Source organism: Staurois parvus, unplaced genomic scaffold, assembly GCF_062004578.1.
Source record: "Staurois parvus isolate SC_StPar_1 unplaced genomic scaffold, SC_StPar_1.0 ptg000287l, whole genome shotgun sequence".
Taxonomy (NCBI): domain Eukaryota; kingdom Metazoa; phylum Chordata; class Amphibia; order Anura; family Ranidae; genus Staurois; species Staurois parvus.
In genome coordinates this window covers 5766147-5785945 of record NW_028318083.1, presented here as the reverse complement: position 1 = coordinate 5785945, position 19799 = coordinate 5766147, and the positions used below count along the sequence as shown (strand labels likewise).

General features: G+C 39.8%; 1 protein-coding gene across 1 annotated transcript in view; it reads right to left on the bottom strand.

The window, feature by feature from the left end:
* Positions 1-5403: 5403 nt before the first annotated feature.
* F13A1 (coagulation factor XIII A chain) overlaps positions 5404-19799 on the bottom strand; it is a 212418-nt gene continuing 198022 nt past the window's right edge. The window contains exon 15 of the mRNA XM_089682198.1: positions 5404-7238. Coding sequence (XP_089538324.1) covers positions 7091-7238 — 148 coding nt within the window. The 3' untranslated portion in view covers positions 5404-7090. The remainder of the gene's footprint in view (positions 7239-19799) is intronic.

Sequence of the window (19799 nt, the reverse complement as noted above, 5' to 3'; positions counted from 1 at the left end):
CAATTTTCCCAAGTTCCACAGTTCCTCTTTATCCATTTTTGTATCTGACCTCTCTTTCCGCTTCTTCCCACCATCTGCCTGTCTCCAATTCCGAAGCTGCTTAATGATTTGGTACTTTGCTATGGTTCTTTCCAGTGTCTTCACCAGTGTCTCACATGGCAACAACCGCGGAGCTGTCCTGCAGCAAAACCTATGCCCCTTGCATAAGCCCTTGCAGGGCTCATGCCTCCACCTACATGTAGACTGCACAGAGGGTCCACAATCCCAGCCAAAACTGTCAATTTGATAGTTAATTGTACTTGTTCACATTCAGTATTCACTGGAGGAAGTTGATAACTTCCTCCACAAGCTGGTGATAGAAGTCGATAACTTCCTCCACAAACTGGAGATAGAAGTCGATTCGTTGCCACGCACAACTGCTCCAGATTCTGTCTTCTTCAGCTCTGATAGAACTGAAGGAGACAGAATCTGGAGCAGTTGTGTGTGGCAACAAATCGACTTCTATCTTCAGCTTGTTCAGTTAAGCTTTAAAAATGAAAGACAGATGCTGATTTGTTGCCATGCATAACTACTCTAGAGTCTGGCTGCCCCAGTTTTAATAAATTCCCCTCATTATGTTTATTTTAAATGTAAATAGTGTAAATGCCTGAATTAGACTTGATTTTAGCCTCTTGTAATCATGGTACAATAGCAGTTGAGGCAGTTCTTGGGACCTTTCTGGTGCTGTTGCTGTTCCCTCACTGTCTAGTCAAACTGGTGGCAAGGAGATTACTTAGTGTGTTGTTAGCTGCAGCAAAGAAACATCAGGTCACCATGCTGGGCTCTGTTGTGTGCTCGGCTGTGTACATTTCAAAAATAGATGGACAGAAATGCAAATCCTTTAACAGGTAACACATTTCCCATACATATATGTCTTTTCAGCTGTTTGCCTGAAGGTTAGCTTTAAATGCTTGTAAACATATTCAAAATTAGCAAGAATCTGGTTAGCCAATTTTACAAGAATCTGGTTAGCCAATTTTACAAGAATCTGGTTAGCCAATTTAACAAGAATCTGGTTAGCCAATTTTATAGAAGAGTACAGGATGCTCCATATCACTGTAGTAATGTTTATCTGTAGTCTAATGATCAAGCTGATGGCAGGGAGAGTGACAATGAAAGCTTCAGATCTTCAGCAGTAAATAGTGGTTCTATTCCCTTGGCTAAACAGTGTACTAGGGATAGGAATAAAGACACAAAAATAATACATTTTTTATATGTATTAGCTTCTGGGCTTGTGTTCTTCCTTATAAAATGATGTACGTAAGACTGATAGAAAGCCTGAACAATTTTTTTTCTTTTTACCATGTGATTTCACCATGTCATTAAAATCTGAGAACATGCCCTATGGATACAACATTTTCCTGTGTGCAAGCCGGAAGGCAGTAACTTTACTTAATGAAGGCAGAGTTGATTAAACATTAATGCAACTTTGATGTCATATAAATTTCCAGTTACCTTTCCGAGCATTAATACTGAAATACTGTACCTATTGTTTGGAGACATCCTTTGAAACAAAAGTAAATTAAATTATTTTGTATCAAGAAAAATATTAATTTCAACCAAAGCTAGGTAACCTATACTGCAAATAAGTAATCATCAGAAAACCAGTGTAGGTATCCGAATATCAGAATGATTGTATGTTGACAGTTACGTACTTCTGTTAAATCCCCTTCCAGTAAATGACGGGATTCCAGAGTAACACTTTGTTTGAAGAGATTATAGAAGGTAAAACCAAGGGTATAGCAGAGAAAATTGCTATGGCGATATTGAGAAAAACACTGGAGGATAACTACCAAATACCCAAAGGTTAAATACAATTAAAGGTTTAATTACATTAAATCACAGGCTATAATAAAGCTCAGACAGCCCTCAAGTACAAGTGCAAGTACAAAATATTAGAGGCTAAAATGTGATGTAAACAGAATAAGACTATATAATGATTATGTTATAAATTATGTAATGTCATCTTGTACAAGTAATGCATATATTTATAGGTATGCAATCTGTGATAAAGTCTAAATAGACTCTAGATAGGAAAGTCTGAATTAGGCATGTATATTCTGGATAGTCCAGAAAAGTCTGGATTAGGCAATATAAGTATGTTATATTGATTATTTTTTATTCCAAATATCCAACCACATTCCGTATAAATGTGCATTCTTTTAAACCTCCTTGAACTTGTTTAAAATGGACATATGTAGAGACAAATAGTTGAAAAATACTTAATATACTGTATATATATATATATATATATATATATATATATATATATATATATATATACAGACACTGCTCAAAAACATTAAATGTAAGAATGCCAGTCGTTTGATGGAAATGAAAATTATCACCCTACAGAGGACTGAATTCAAAGACACCCTGAAAATCAAAGTGAAAAATTTTGCAGCAGGCTAGTCTATTTTGCTGAAATTTCATTGCAGCAACTCATAATGGTACTCAGTAGTTTGTATGGCCCCCATGTACTTGTATGCATGTTTGACAATGTCGGGGCATGCTCCTAATGAGATGACGTATGGTGTCCTGGGGCATTTCCTCCCAGATCTGGACCAGGGCATCACTGAGCTCCTAGAGAGTCTGAGGTTCAACCTGACATCGTTGGATGGACCGAAACATGATATCTCAGAGGTGTTCTATTGTATTTAGGTCAGGCAAGTGTGGGGGCCATTCAATGGTATCAATTCCTTCATCCTCCACGAACTGCCTGCATACTCTCGCCACATGAGGTCGTGTAGCAGGAGGAACCCAGGACCCACTGCACCAGCGTAGGGTCTGACAATGGGTCCAAGGATTTTGTCCCGATACCTAATGGCAGTCAGGGTGCCATTGTCTAGCCTGTAGAGGTCTGTGTGTCCCTCCATGGATATGCCTCCCCAGACCATCACTGTCCCACCACCAAAATGGTCATGCTGAACGATGTTACAGGCAGCATAACATTCTCCACGGCTTCTCCAGACCCTTTCACGTCTGTCACATGTGCTCAGGGTGAACCTGTTCTCATTGCAAAAATAGAACAGAAAAAAGCCACCTGTAATGTCACAAATAGTTTGTGTCCTAGTGCTATCTCCAACTCACTTATCATAGAAGTGTGGATTCATAAACCGGGAAGTGCATAGTAGACAATATGGTAGTGTGACAAGAGCAACACCACCCAAAGAAAAGAGGTTACTTAAAAATCCACGCGGAGTAATATAGGTTCAATAGTTACAGAGAGTACTTTATTTGATCACATAGATCATGGGGAAGTTAAACATAAGCACGGTGAACATATCAAACAAGTAAAATCATTTAAAAGCACTTGGCGTCCTCATATCTGGGTGATTTTGGCACATAGGGAACCATATAAGGCAATGGGGTATTTTTTAGCTATATGATCCTAGGTTTCCATATAATTCAAACTTGTATTTAGATTCGCCATGTATTCTTCAGACGTATTCTTGGTATAAGCCAGGATATGTAGAATAGTTTCCTGGTAAGTGGAAACTGTGAACCTGTTCTCATCTGTGAAAAGCACAGGGCGCCAGTGGCGGACCTGCCAATTCTGGTGTTCAGCGGCAAATGCCAATCAATCTCTATGTGTCGGGCAGTGAGCACAGGGCCCACTAGAGGACGTCGTGCCCTCAGGCCACCCTCATGAAGTCTGTTTCCGATTGTTTGGTCAGAGACATTCACACCAGTGGCCTGCTGGAGGTCATTTTGTAGGGCTCTGGCAGTGCTCATCCCATTCCTCCTTGCACAAAGGAGCATATACCAGTTCTGCTGATTGTTAAGGACCTTCTACAGCCATGTCCAGCTCTCCTAGAGTAACTGTCTGTCTCCTAGAATCTCCTCCATGGTCCTGAGACTGTGCTGGGAGACACAGCAAACCTTCTGGCAATGGCACGTATTGATGTGCCATCCTGGAGGAGTTGGACTGCCTGTGCAACCTCTGTAGGGTCCAGGTATGGCCTCATGCTACCAGTAGTAACACTGACCCTAGCCAAATGCAAAATTAGTGAAAAAAAGTCAGTGGCCTACACAGGTAAAACCATTCCTGTTTTGGGGGTCATCTCATTGTTGCCCATCTAGTGCACCTGTTGTTAATTTCATTAACACCAAAGCAGCTGCATCCAAGCCTTACATGCCCAAGTGCAATGCAAAGTGTCGGGTGCAGTGGTGTAAAGCACACCGCCACTCAACTCTAGAGCATTGGAGATGTGTTCTCTGGAGTGACAAATCACGCTTCTCTGTCTGGCAATCCGATGGATGTGTCTGGGTTTGGCGGTTGCCAGAAGAACGGTACTTGCCTAATTGCATTGTGCCAAGTGTAAAGTTTAGTGGAGGAGGGATTATGGTGTGGGTTTGATTTTCAGGGGTTGGGCTTGGCCCCTTTGTTCCAGTGAAGGAAACTTTTAAGGTGTCAGCATACCAAGACATTTTGGACAATTTTATGCTCCCAACTTTGTGGGAACAGTTTGGGGATTGCCTCTTCCTGTTACAATGTGACTGCACACCTCTGCACAAAGCAAGGCCCATAAAGGCATGGATGAGCGAATTTTGGGTAGAGGAACTTGACTGGCCTTGACTGGCCTGCACAGAGTCCTGATCTCAACCCAAGAGAACACCTATTAGAGCGGAGACTGCAATCCAGGCCTTCTTGTCCAACATCAGTGCCTGACCTCACAAATGCGCTTCTGGAGGAATGGGCAAACATTCCCATAGGCACCCTCCTAAACCTTGTGGACAGCCGTCCCAGAAGAGTTTAAGCTGTTATAGCTGGAAAGGGTGGGTCAACTCAGTATTGAACCCTACAGACTAAGACTGGCATGCCATTAAACTTCATGTGCGTGTAAAGGCAGAAAGGCAGGCATCCCAATACTTTTGACAATATAGTGTATATATATATATATATATATATATATATATATATATATATATATACTCTGTATGTAGGTGTAAACCATATATATGTTTTTACAATTTAAATAAAGCAATGGACAATAGTTTGGTATGTCCCTTTATTATTATCCAGCCATCTTTATATTGTACTTACAGATCAGATTTAAGATTAAATACATGCTGAAAAACAGAACCTTAGGGTGGCTGATTTGGATTATTGTATGGTTCTAGAAAGCAAGTCATGTACCCCATTCCATGATGTAGGGCATACTGCTGACCTGAGTCCCATTAGGTTGGGAGAAAGCTGTCTAAGTCAAAGCATTTACCAACTTTCAGAAAGTCATACCACTGATGGGTCCTGTGGCACTGTAAGAGGGCTATCAGGCATGTTCTTGTGTGCTTTTATACTTTTTAATATTTTTTTGATAAAAATTATTAAGAGTTCTACAAAAGAAAGAAAAAACATCCATGTAATCTCTACTGCAAATGCTTTATTATTGTCATGTAAAGCAAGTGAACATGTTGACATCTCTTGAAAAAGCCAGTGAACAAATGCATGCATACAAAAATGTAAGGGGCTCTTTGCGTTTACATAAAGGATTTGAAGAAAACATTGCAAAACTAAAGAACAATTATTATTGAGATGACTAAAAGGATAGCAGTCATTGGATAGTCAGATATATTATTGTGAATGATACAGTAGTATGTTTAACTTGTCACAAATTGCCATTTGTTCCAGCATAGAACAAGGAGACAGTAGATAATGTGTGGCTTCTTACCTGGGAGCAAGAAGTTTAATGTTCTGTATATTTGTCTGCTCTCATAACCGTGGCTTTATAAATCCTTCCATGAAACAATGAGCTACAAGGTATTTCTGAACTCTTTGTGACTTCCATGTTATTCACTACTATGAATCATCTTTAATGAAACTTTCTGTGCTGCAGTGCTTTCTTTTTCTTCTAAAAGATGGTCTTAAAAGAATTACTATTCTCAGAACAACACTAGAGAAGACACAGTAAGATGAATTTTGTTGGTACAGGCATGACGGTGATACAGACAGCGGAGATCAAGGAGCTCAATTAGATACTGCAGACACATGGGTTGCAAGTCCTACCAGATCTTCTTAGCTACAACCCTGTCATATAAAATGTATAGGAAGAGATCCAGAGGCATACTTTGTCACCGACCTTCTTCTATATATATAATGGGAGTGTATGTCAAGTATGAACCAAGAGTCATGTTGATAAACCTGCCAATGACCATTGTGTAGGTCAGAAAAAGAATATATATATATATATATATATATATATATATAATAGGTGCCTTTTTTCTCCATATGGTCATGAAATGCTATATTTTTATGATATACTGTGACAAATGGCAAAACCTCTATTTTTCGTTTTGGATAGAATAAGACTTTTTAGTTTTGGATAGAAGACTATGTAAGACTTGGAACTCTCAAGTTTTTATTGCTGTCTAAGCCCATGTTAGGGAGAGTCACCATCTCTAATTGTCCTGTTGACTCTGATCACTAGATTTTTAGTTGTCACCTGAAAAGCAAGAGAGGGGATGCCAGTGTGAATTCAGAGACCTGCACCCACACCCTCACGGATGTCAAATTGGGAGCAGCAGCTGTGTTTGTGCAGCCACTGCATCCCAATTGAAATGAATGTGACTGCCTGCACACAGATGCATGGAACACCTGTAAATCTTCAGCAGGCAAAACATGGCCATCACATGGCTGTCACATGGGTGTACGCTTCAGTTTTCCTGTGTGAACTAGTCCTATCACAAACTTCCTCCCGCACACTTACTGTAGAGAAAGACGGGGGTGTTTCTGACCAGGTCAGTTAGAGTGCATTGGATAGAGTGGTCAGATTCTGATGCATATTGGAATGCATGTTCATATTTAGACATACCATAAAACTGCTATAACAAGAAAGTAAAGGTAAAGCTATGAAAATGGAGACTGTCCATATAATGTCTGCCATACTAAAATGTATTTCTGTAACTTAATTTGGGATTTTTTATTACGCTGATTATTTGGTATACTGAAACCTCTTATTACACATATTTATAAAGTTGTTCAGCACTCTCTAATTTCTTAGGGTCATTATACTGTGAACATTAATGTGGAAATGCAAAAACTGCAATTCGTTTAGACTCCACTCAAGATCTCCAAATCCAGCTCACCATACACATGCCTTAGCGTGTCAGAATCAAGAGTTGCAATTAGTTTCCTGGTGCCCTCTCTTCTTGGGATAAAGCTTTCTTCCAAAATCAGGGGTGTATTTCCTTGGACTTCCCTGAAATAAATTAAATAATAGATGTGAGCATTCTACACATACCTGTCATAAAATCACTTGCCTATGGCAAACTGGCCCAAGTCTATAAAGAAAGCATATAGCCTATCTCAGTGTTTCCCAACCTTTTTTCAGTCAGGGCACCCTTTAAAATTATGGACAGTCCCAAGGCACCCCATTCTAAAATGTAAAAAACTGTTCAGTTTTATATAGCGCAGCAACATCCACACATGGACACCCAACAAGAGAGGTGATTTATTCTTTCAAATCAAATACACTTTTTCACATTGGTCCTGACTAGTATTACAGTGTTTCTCTCAGTTTTACTCCATCACTGAGCTAATGTGACCCCAACACTGATGGAGAGGGGCAGGGGAGGGTCAGACAAGGATGCTGTGCAGGCAACTGATACCCTCAATATCAACTGATGATGTCATTGGTTGTCAGGACGCCTCTGGCTAGAAGTTCATAATGGCGCACAATGAAAACCTGTGGCTTTGTGCAACTAAAAGGCAGGCGTGTGCTACCCACTGGCTTGTATACAAGTTTTGTGCAATGCTTAGACATTTTGCCAAGGCACCCCTAAAGAAACCTCAAGACACCCCAGGGTGCCTGGGCACCCTGGTTAAGAAAGGCTGGCCTATCTTACCAGGACATGTCTTTGATTGTGTTACCCCCTGGAATCAGGGCTGGGACTAGGGGTGGGCAGAAGGGGTGGCTGCCTGGACAGGGTGGTTCCATGTAAGGAGGGGGGGCTCCCCATGAAGAGTTTCTGCTGCTACAATCTGGGCACTTGGCTCTATCTCTCCTCCAGGTTCTTCCTCCTGTCACTGCCGTGCTCCTTGATCCAGACTGTCACATTGGACTGAGCAGGGTTTGCTCACCCGCCCCCTACCCACATTCTTTGCTAGGAGGAGATGGGGCCAGGTAAGCAAACCCTGCTCATTCCGATGTGACAGATCGAGGAGTGCGCCAGTAACAGGAGGAAGAACCTGGAGAGGAGACAGAGCCCAGCGCAATCTGGCAGCTACTGCAATCTCTGCTGTGAGTCTGTGCGGCCGCTATCCCACACCTCCACACCTCTCCATGCTGGCTGAGTGTCAAAAGTTAAAAGCAGCTTCCCCCAGGCTCCTCCTCTTCTTGACACCTCACAGTTCAGGAGGGGCCTGGGGGAAGCTGCTTTCAACCTCCCACAGCAGCATTGTATATGAGGTCTGTGTGTGATGGAGTGGGAAATAAACTGGGTACACAATTGGAGGGGGGAGATGGAGACGGAGTAGCATATATTTGTGATAGAGAGGACAGTATCTGTACTCAGAAGAGAAACTTTTTTGGGGGGGATACAGTATGTGTTAGGAAAGTAATTTGAGGGGGGGTTATTAGGGATGATAGGGGGGATATGTACTAGGGGAGGAGTTTGGGGGGATTTGTGCTGGAAATGAGAAAGGGGGACTTGTGCTGGAAGAGAAGATGAGGGAAAATTTGTGCTGGGAGGGGGAATTCTAGGGGTGATGGGGAGTAAGGTTTGTTCTAGGAGAGGAAATTTGTGGGGAAGAAGATTTGTGCTGGGTGTGATTTGGGGTGCGTGCTAGGATGGGTAATTTAGGGGGATTTGTGCTAGGAGGGGGGATTTGAGAGGAAGATTTATGCTAGTAGGGATGTTGAGGGGAATATGCGCTCAGCAGGGAAATTTGAGGATCAGAGGATTTATTCTAGGAGGGGGAATTTGGGGAAGGAGAGGATTTGAGCTGGGAGAGTGGATGGGGGGAGCATAGATTTATGTAGGGTTGGGGAGTTCAATGAGGGGGTGGAATTTGTACTGGGAAGTGGGGGAATTTTTGTTTTGGTGAATTTGGCTTTCAAAGGTCATTCATGGTTAGGGTGTAAGCGTGCAGATTAGAGCTCAAATTTTTACGGGGTTGGGATTTTTGCAGACACACAATGCTCACACATCTTGGGGAGGGCGCCATTTGGCATATTCACCTTGGGCGCTAGATGGCCTTGTGCCGGCACTGCCTGGAATATATTCTGCTGATTTAAACTGAAAGTTTAGTTGGACTTTAAACGGTTTGTTAATTACTGTTGGTACCGTACCTATAGGAATTAATGAAATACTTTTTTTACAAATGGTATAAGGATGAAACGATTTCCATTTAAAAAAAAAAAGAATTTTAAGTGTTTTGTATATGTTTAGTGGGGCATTTAGTTTATCTTAATAATTTCAAGAATTTTTTTCATAAATCACGTATGTCTTGTCTAAATGGGTATATCAGCCTGTATGTTTTTCCCCAATCTAACAAGGTAGGATGAGCGAATGTGCTGAGGTAAAGACACTGAACCCCTCATTTGATCAAGTAAATGAAGAGGAAACCAAAAATCTAATGCCTAGTACACACGGTGAGAATATCGGATGAATGATTGTCCTTTTTTATTTGCATGCTAGTCTCATATCAAAAATAAATAGGTTACTAAAGTTTGTTGTAAGATGGAATACAACTTCGGAGGTGATGTAATGTATTCTTTAGTTTCCGAGCATGCATGATCTTGGTCACTGATTTTTCTTATACAAATACCATACTAATTACACAAAAATTGTTCTGTTATCTTACGAAAAATAATTTGCGTGCTCGTCCCTCTGCATATTTTCGCATGAACTGTTGCGATAGGCTCTCAAATAGATTATTGGATGATCGCTCCAAATACTTTTTTTTGTTAGATCTTCTCATTGTGCGCACCAGATTTTAGTCTGCAGAAGTCCTGCACATGTTGAGTATAAAAACAATATCCTTTTCCCATGATTGTAAATGGCTGGATAATTCCTGACACAAGGGGTTTGCCTTTACTAAAACTGGAAAGTGCAAAATTTCCTGCAGCTCTGCACAGAAACCAACCATTGCCAAGTTTTTTTGTCAAAGCTTAATTGAACAAGCTGTAGGCAGAAGCTGATTGGCTGCCATGCAAAGCTGTACCACATTTTGCACTCTCCAGTTTTAGTAAATCAAGCCCATAGTCGGTCTGTCTGAAGACAGCAAACATTGGGACATATTTTTGTGAATATTATTGGGTTATTATACTTCTAATAAAAGGCATACTTTGCCCATTTGTATTTTTTGAGAACACTGGCATATCTCCTGCTTTGTTATATTAAATGTGGAAGATGATGCTATTATACTGTAGAGGGAAAGCAATCTCTAGTCCAGCATTCTCAGGTGCTGTTCATAGCTCTCTAATATGAATTGTGATGTCACATCCAGAACCATAGACAGACTACATTAAAAGTCTTCCATCATTTATTATAATATATATGTTAATGACAACCTGATGTTATTATCCACATTAATGTAATGCTACTCACTATTTTTTTTTTATAGAAGTAACAGTAGTTTACATTCTGTATACAGATTGTACTAAACATGCAACTTAATAAATCTTTATTGAGAAAAAAAAATAAATGTCACCCATAAGGCTGCCACATTTAGTGTTTTCAATATGGAAGTCTCTGAGATATCATAGCAATTTCTCCTACAACTTAGAGCTTTCTCTAGTAATATTGCAGGCCCTTTAATTACATTACACTTTCTCTAGTAAAATGGTAGCTTCTTCCATTACACATTCTATCTGGTTAGACTGCAGCGCTCTAGTTACATGCACAACTTTCTAGTAATATGCAGTTCATGACCATCTGTCCTTGATCAATTGCAGATTCAGTGATTTGCTCTAGGGTTTCTTGCTTTATGCAACAAAGTGTATGATCCATACATTTTGGTGGCAAGCCATGCCCCTTTGTGATTCAAACAAGGCCTAGTCTTTCTCACCATGACAAGCTGAGAACAATGTTTTCAGGTTAAACCATAGCAAGACTGGATAACTTAAACAGATTGCTTTTACTTAAACAGATAGTGAAAAATATATATGTAGAGGTTTTCTTCAGTGCACACTGTAGGCTAAACTAAGTCTAGAAATATACTGTAGGTTTATTAAGGTATATGTAAAGCTAAGCCTCACCCTGCTCCCTACCTCCTGAACCTCTCTACTGATCATTTATTGTAATGGACTGCCACACTGATCAATAGAGAGCACCAGGATGTCGGAGGGGGCATAACCAGGCAGTCTGCATTCAGATCCACATGTATACAGCTCATGGGGCTCCTACTGAATTTAATACAGATAATTAATAGACATTAGCCATTTGCATGCAGCCACTATAAGGTAAACACAAAAAACATGCAGTAGAGTAAATGTATATGGAATGGTTATGTACATAACCAGTGTTCCCTGAAAATATTAAAGCAAGTGCAGGGTGCTATAAAAAACATAAATGTGAATTGCATGACTCCTTTGGAATCATGTTCTTTTGACTAGACAGATTTTTACCTCCTATATCTAATATATTTACCATAATCCTTTACCAAAATTAATAGTCAACAATTAATTTTCTTCCTCCATACCTATGTCTGAGGCACTAGATCAGCAATGGGCAAACTACGGCCCGCGGGCCGTATACGGCCCGGCGGACCTTTTAATCCGGCCCGCGGAGCGTGATACTGTCAGGATGGCTGTCAGGATGTGTGTAGGCGGGGCAGCGTGACGAACGTGAGGGGAGCTAGGCTCCTCTCACAGTCCGCCCTGAAGACCGGTGTAGCATGAAAATCTGTCTCCTATGAGGATCTGTCCCCCCTCGATGAGATCGCCGATCGGCTGCTAATGCCTGAAACTGGCACATGCGCAGATACGTCGAGGGGGACAGATCCTCATAGGAGACAGATTTTCATGCTACACCGGAACGGCGCGGGAACACGACGAGAGGAACGCGCGGAGCAAAAGTAAGTGAATTGACACAGGGGGAACTTGGGGACTTAATATGGGGAATGAATTACTATGGGGGATGAATTACTATAGGGGGGATGAATTACTATATGGGGGATGAATTACTATGGGGGATGAATTACTATATGGGGGATGAATTACTATAGGGGGGATGAATTACTATATGGGGGATGAATTACTATGGGGGATGAATTACTATGGGGGATGAATTACTATATGGGGGATGAATTAATATATGGGGGATGAATTACTATGGGGGATGAATTACTATATGGGGGATGAATTACTATATGGGGGATGAATTACTATAGGGGGGATGAATTACTATATGGGGGATGAATTACTATGGGGGATGAATTACTATGGGGGATGAATTACTATATGGGGGATGAATTACTATATGGGGGATGAATTACTATGGGGGATGAATTACTATATGGGGGATTAATTACTATGCTTACTATGGGGGAATATTACTATACTTACTATGGATGACACATACACATCATTCATCTACTCTTGGTCCGGCCCCCGGGTCCAATATATGAACCCATTGCGGCCCTCAAGTCAAAAAGTTTGCCCACCCCTGCACTAGATACATTTACTCTGTTTCCCCCTATTCTATTTAACCTTGCATTACACCCCTTATTTTGACTTCTAGAGTCCTTCCCTGCTTTTTAAGACATTAGGTATCAAATTAATAAAGATAACAGCCATTGTGGATGATTTGTTTCCATATATCTGTTGCCTGGAGCATTCCTTTCCATATACAGGGTGACCGGGTAGAGTGGTGATGGGAGGGGAACGAGCTAGGCATCCTTTCCCCTCCATTGGAATACCAATTCAGTCACAATGAAGCAGTGGACGTTACAACATAATTTGTTTGCTTACAACAGCTTTATTCAAAGTGGTGAGTCTATCACAGCAACACAGCCGCTATTTTGACAGGACGGTGTCACTGCGCATACTGCCAATGCATCAATGGAAGCTCTTTGAAACATGTGCCCTGGGCACCTCATTTCACATTTTGGCAATGTGCCATGGCCCCCAAGGTCTCCTGACTTGTCATCATGTGATTTCTTTCCATGGGGGTAATTGAAAAGTCGTGTGTACACTCATAAACCCCGTAATGAATTGAAGGATGCCATCTGACAAGAAGTGCTCACGATTGATCAACAGCTGTTGGCCTGAGTGATGGAGAATTTCAAGTGAAGGATTGAAAGCTGCATTCAAGATAATGGTCGTCATCTAAATTATATTATCTTTCATAACTGAATAAGTAACTCAAATGGAATGTCTTGACCTCTGTTTTTGTAAAAAGAAATACATTTTGAGTTGAAAATCTACTGTTAAATAGATTAAGTACTGTTTTTTTTCGAAACTGTCACTCACTCTATATATTATCCTTGATTGACAATTTTGGAAACATTTTTAGCTAATCCATTAACCTTAAAAAGTCACTTTATATTAACAAACATATTGCACCACCATGGAGCAACTGATATCCCTTTGTGTGATGCAAAGAAAAGATTACCTAAAATCCTAGGAAGCCTTACTGATTACATGTATCTCCCTTGCTATGCTATCTTAAAACAACCCATGATACCTAGTCTCGCTTTAGCATATCTTAAATGGATAAGGTCAGTTTAATCAAACTTTAGCTTTCCTAAACGTTTTTGCACGTTGCAAGCATTCCCTATTCTTTGAAACATTCTGTCTTTAAAATGATCTATATTTTGTTTGAAGAGTTTGAGGTTATTGAGGTTCTATTAGCTTCCGTACCTTACAGCAGTAGCCTATCAATGGTGGACTTATATTTTTATGATCTTGATCTATAATTTAGCTACTCTCCCAAGATATATAAGGGATTGGAATTATGGCATATCATTGTATATTCACTTACATGTACTGTAATTTCTGTCTTGATCAAAACATGTTATCTTATACTAATCTAGTGCTGTATATGTTCTCCATTTCCACAAGCAGCTCTTGACCCAGAGATGTTTTTGAATCCTCTCTTGTATACCACCTAGCTTGCCTGTCATAGAATTTTTGCTTTTTGTTGAACTTGCTGCTTTCCTAATAAAACCATGGATACCTATTCAAACTCGCTACAATTGTCCTGGAGGATGATTAAGTCCACAATGCACTCAGAAATGGTGCTTCAATTTTGTAATCACTCCTTTATTCCAACACCACTCTTACCTCATGGGCCTAAGCTACTCTTTCTGCTGTTTGAAATGTGGATACTCAAGTGAAGCTTTGTACCATGCATTTTGGGCTTACCCCATAAATCAAACATTTTTTGACAGTTGTGGTGGATTATGCTACCTTACACCTAGTGAACTAAAAAGACAATTTTACATAAGTGGGTTAATCTTTAACCTACTACTGTTTTGTAATTTCTTGAAAAATTGTTTTATGTTTGGAGTAGGGTTGAGGCCTCAGGTTGAAAACATTTTAAGTATTTGCATATCATTTATACAATCGTTGTCTACAGAAACTCAACAATCTATAAATGGTATTCCTCCTGTTTGAGAGCTGGTGCCACTCAGATGAACAGAAATATGTCAACCATCACCTTCTGTTCCTAATTATTGTAGGTCTATTGAGCTAATTATCCAACAGATTAAAGATGTCTTAGCTCTAGTAAGATGCAACACAGATTACTTCCTTTCTAGGGTTTTACTATATAGCCAGGTGAAGTTGCATGTTCCTATAACCATATATTGTGTCCATATCTTTGCCATTTATGAAATAAAGATATATTAAAAAAATGTTCTCTGAAGCTGACATTTGAAGTAACCAGACCATATGCTAGGTCATTTAGTTATGTAGTTATTAAGGATGAAAAAAGACCAATGTCCATTATTTGCAGCCTTTCACAAATTCTACGGTCCTGGTCAAGAGACTGACAAAACAAAACCCCCATGGTTGCTAATGTTAGCATACAGGAGAAAAATAAACCCTTTCTGATCCTCAAATGGAGGGAAGCTTAATTTTCTGGAAAACTATAGCTTTATTAGCTTTTAGTTTTAATAGTTTAAATATTATTGTTCGAAAGAAAATTATCCAGTTGTTTTGTTTAAATCCAATCATTGCCGTTACTACCGTATGTGTTAAAGCATTCTACAAATTAACTACTTTTATTGTAAAGAAACCATTTCCAAATTGTTACCATTTTTTTCTGTATGGAATGGATGCACCCTTTTACTTTGTTTAGTCTTACTAGTTAGCCCAATACGATTTTCATGATAAGTTTCAGAAGCTACTGCAGCAAGGAAGATCAACTTCCCAATTCAACCCCACAAAGGCAACTTTTGGTTCCCAGATCATGCTTGGTCACACCATACCACACCATACCAAGTCAACAACAGAAGAAGCAGGTCCAGGGTACTTATTGCTCGATCAGAGTTTTATTTTTTCAAAAACTACTAGACAGTATGGTATTGACAAGATTAAGTCTGTATTTCACACTAAATTAGCTCACTCCTAGAGAGTCAATCATTATTGCTGTTGATGTCAAGTGCCTTCTTTAGACCTGCTTCTCCTGTTGTTAACTTAGTAAATCTTATATAATCTAGGGAGGGGGTCAGGTATGGGTTTTCTGCTTGCACACATTTAACCTTGAAGGTGAGCTCCTATCACAGTATGAATATTACAAAAAAGTACCCATAAATGTTAAAAAATATACTCAATACATTATCTTTCTACTTAAAAAGGGCTTAAATATAAAACATTTCTAACTAAAAAGAAATTTATTGATGAATGTTTTCAAATAATCCTCTGAGCCATCAGAATGCAGATGTTATTTAAAATCCAAATACCTAGTTATAAATAAGATTATTTTTATAAGTAAACTGCTTCTATCCGTTCTATCTCCTCTTTCTTGATTCTTGTATTCAAAGACCCTGCAGCTTTACAGAGTTGAAGCATCCACTGTCAGTTGCTCAACAATGATAAGAAACAGTAAGAATTGTTATTAAACTTTCTTGGTGTTAATACTGAAGATGGCTACAAAAGTTTAAAGTCTTGGTTCTACTACTTGCAGAAGCATGAAACATGGGTAAAAGTGACCAATTGTGTAACACACCTCTACTATGGAGTGCCTATATGTCAATGCCTGTAAAATAGTTCTATGGCAATACACTGCAATTGCTGAAGATATTAGTCATTGAGGAGTTCCATGACCATATAAATGCATTATGGCTGCAACTTGATTGTTTCTGTTTTTTTGTTTATAGGCTATATAACTAGTTTACTTCACATGCCCTTATAAACTGAAACATGGGTGCATTATGTTGCATGTTACTTACGAATGCTTAGCTACGCATAGGACCAGTGACAAATGGATACAAATAGACAACAGCATGTGTTGTTTTTTCACATCAAGATCCCAATACTCTTTCAATAAAAAGTTTTATAAGCATAACATATGTTCTTTAACCACTTCCCACTGACCTGGCGCATATAGGCTGCAGGCTCTCAGCGGGTGGGCTTTAACACAGAGCAGCAGCATATATGCGTCCCTAGGTAAAAACTTTACTGTGCTGACAGCGTTCTTCCTGCACGCTGCCAGCACAGTAACAAGCGAGTACTGGAAAGCTCCTGATACATACTTGTGACTGTCAATCACAGCACTCACATGATCGACATTCCCACCTTCACCACCTGGCATTTAGATCCTGTTAAAGGGCTGGGAGGCAATGGAGGGAAGGGGTTAACCATTTTGAAAAATGTACTGTATATCATATTCCCAAGGTTTAAATTTCCCCTATATCTGATTTCTGGTGATATCCTAGAAATAGAGAGAGTAAATCTCTCCAGCCAGAACAAAGATAGCAATATGGTCAGAATATGGGAGAATGTCATATGGTCAGATGAAACAAAAATAGAACTGTTTGGTAGAAACACAACTCGTCATGTTTGGAGGAGAGAGAATGCTGAGTTGCATCCAAAGAACACCATACCTACTGTGAAGCATGGGGGTGGCAACATCATGCTGTGGGGCTGTTTCTCCACAAAGGGACCAGGACGACTGATCCATGTACAGGAAAGAATGAATGGGGCCATGTATCGTGAGATTTTGAGTGCAAACCTCCTTCCATTAGCAAGGGCATTGAACATGAAACGTGGCTGGGTCTTCCAACATGACAATGATCCCAAACACATCACCCGAGCAACGAAGGAGTGGCTTCGTAAGAAGAATTTCAAGGTCCTGGAGTGGCCTAGCCAGTCTCCAGATCTAAACCCCATAGAAAACCTTTGGAGGGAGTTTAAAGTCCGTGTTGCCCAGCGACAGTGTGTGCCAACCTTGTGAAGACTTACAGGAAACGTTTGACCTCTGTCATTGCCAACGAAGGATATATAACAAAGTATTGAGATGAACTTTTGATATTGTCCAAATACTTATTTTCCACCATAATTTGCAAATAAATTCTTTCCAAATCAGCCAAGTGATTGTCTGGATTTTTTTTCTCATTTTGTCTCTCATAGTTGAGGTCTACCTATGATGCCAATTACAGGCCTCTCTCATCTTTTTAAGTGGGAGAACTTGCACACGTGGTGGCTGACTAAATACTTTTTTGCCACACTGTATCTGTGCTCATGAAAGAAGCAAATGGCTCTCAGTTTCTATGTATAATAATTTATTTTAATGTATTTTAGGCAAAAATAAATGGAATATCTCAGTGTTAAACTAATACTCTTTGAACTGTTGCTATGCAGCTGCAATTGCAACTTCAAGCTGTTAATTTCTATTCAATTTTTTTTTAGTAGGTTTTAAGGAATACCATATTGCCTGCAATGAACTGCTGAAGATACAAGGATTTACCTTGGCTTCTTGCATTATACATGATCACTGGACTGCAAAGAGAATCATAATATCTGTGAAGCGTAACTGTATTCTTGATGTGCATCCTGATTAAAGAGAAAGTTTCTATTTTGGGGCACATTGTAGGGTTTGTTAGTTTGCGGTGTGCCTCCTTTTTGTATTTAAGATTGACTACTCTTGCTGACTTGGCTTATCCCTACTTTACTAGTACACTGTCTGTACTAGTCTTTCCTGATTACGTAGTTTATTTATTAACGTTGGAGAGTGCAAAATCAGGCTCACTTCTGCATAGAAACCAATCAGCTTCTAAACTTGTTCAATTAAGCTTTGGCAATACAACCTGGAAGCTGATTGGTTTCTATGCAGAGTGAGCCTGTTTTTGCACTCTCCAGCTTTAGTACATAAACTGTATGTCTTTCCCTTGTTCTAGCTTGGATGTTTGGCCTTGGTTAAATCATGGCAACAACTTTTAGCAACCTTTTCCTGCTATCCTTCTGCCTCATCCTTTGGCACTTACTATACCTAGTTGGATATAACCTTTTAGTCCATCGATTGGACTCTTACCTCACCTGATCTGCACATCCAAGTTCACAGTAATTGGAGCGCGGTCTCGTAGTTACAACCAGAAAATTAGACGCTTAAGTCCTGGGTGCACCTGCATACCAATGCTCATGCATAAATCATCCTTGAAAGGTGGTTGCTATAGGTGAAGTGTGCCGCAGCAGTGATCATCTAGTTTAAACAGATACATAATCCTCACGGAAGGCAGAATGTTTACACTTGGCTTTTGATACCCCGTCACTTTGCTTTAGCTAGACTTTGATTGGTGGCTGCATGTGAATAAATAATGCTGGTGGTGCTCATATGTAACAAGTAATTTAATGCTGATAACCTGCCAAGTGTCATCTTCAAGCAACAACAGAGGAAACGGTGAGTAACTTTTATGCACTTATTAGTCACATTAGTCATCAAAATATACCTTTTCAATTCACACCTACATCATTTTGCATTTTACACTTATCAAATTCAATAAAGTGAATGCAGTGTTATGAAATAAATAGTGTGGGACTCTCTAATCACAACATCAGTGATGTGCCAACAAGTAATACATCTATATTGCCATAACTAAGCTGTAAAGGAAAGTGAATGTATTATTCAGATTAGGCAGGTGATGTAAAAAAGTATGGATATTTTATATTTTTAAGTAATTTTGTCTTTTGTGCAGCATAAATGCACAGACAAGTTGTATGCCCACTTTCTGTTCTAGTGGAATTGAATACCACAACTACTGTTATACCCTATGCCACTTAGAGTGCCTCACAAGGTGTCTCACAGCAATATAAGGGTGCAGGCTGTCTTATGCTTAATACAGAAGGCAGTGACGTATGAGGGGATGAGAGACGCTGCATACTACTAGCTCAATAGGTGAAAAGAAATGTGAATGGCCTCAGCCATGAGGTCCTCCTGAGCCCTGCTTCAGATGCATTTCACGCCTCTATGATTAAGTTCTGATGAGTTGGGTGAAATGCATCAGAGTCACTAATCCTCCCATACAACCACTATCATTGTTTCCATAGATTCTCAGTAAAGCAACCCTTTATGTGCTAGTGATTGCAGACACCACCATATATGAACTGCTTAAAATAAAAATAAACTATTGGTGCATAATCGAGTAACATAAACTCTGCTCCAGTCTGTCCTTCAAGATTCAGTTACTTGTCCATAAATACTGCCATCTTTCCTCTCACACAGCATAATAGCTTTTGCCAACAGGCTTTGGTCTTGAAGCATCGGTTTCATATTAGTTTGAGATGCTTTTGAAAACATCCAAGTACATTTGACTTGCAGTTGACTACCTTCTGACCTGTTTCAATACACTTGTATGGGAATGCAAAACTCATCTG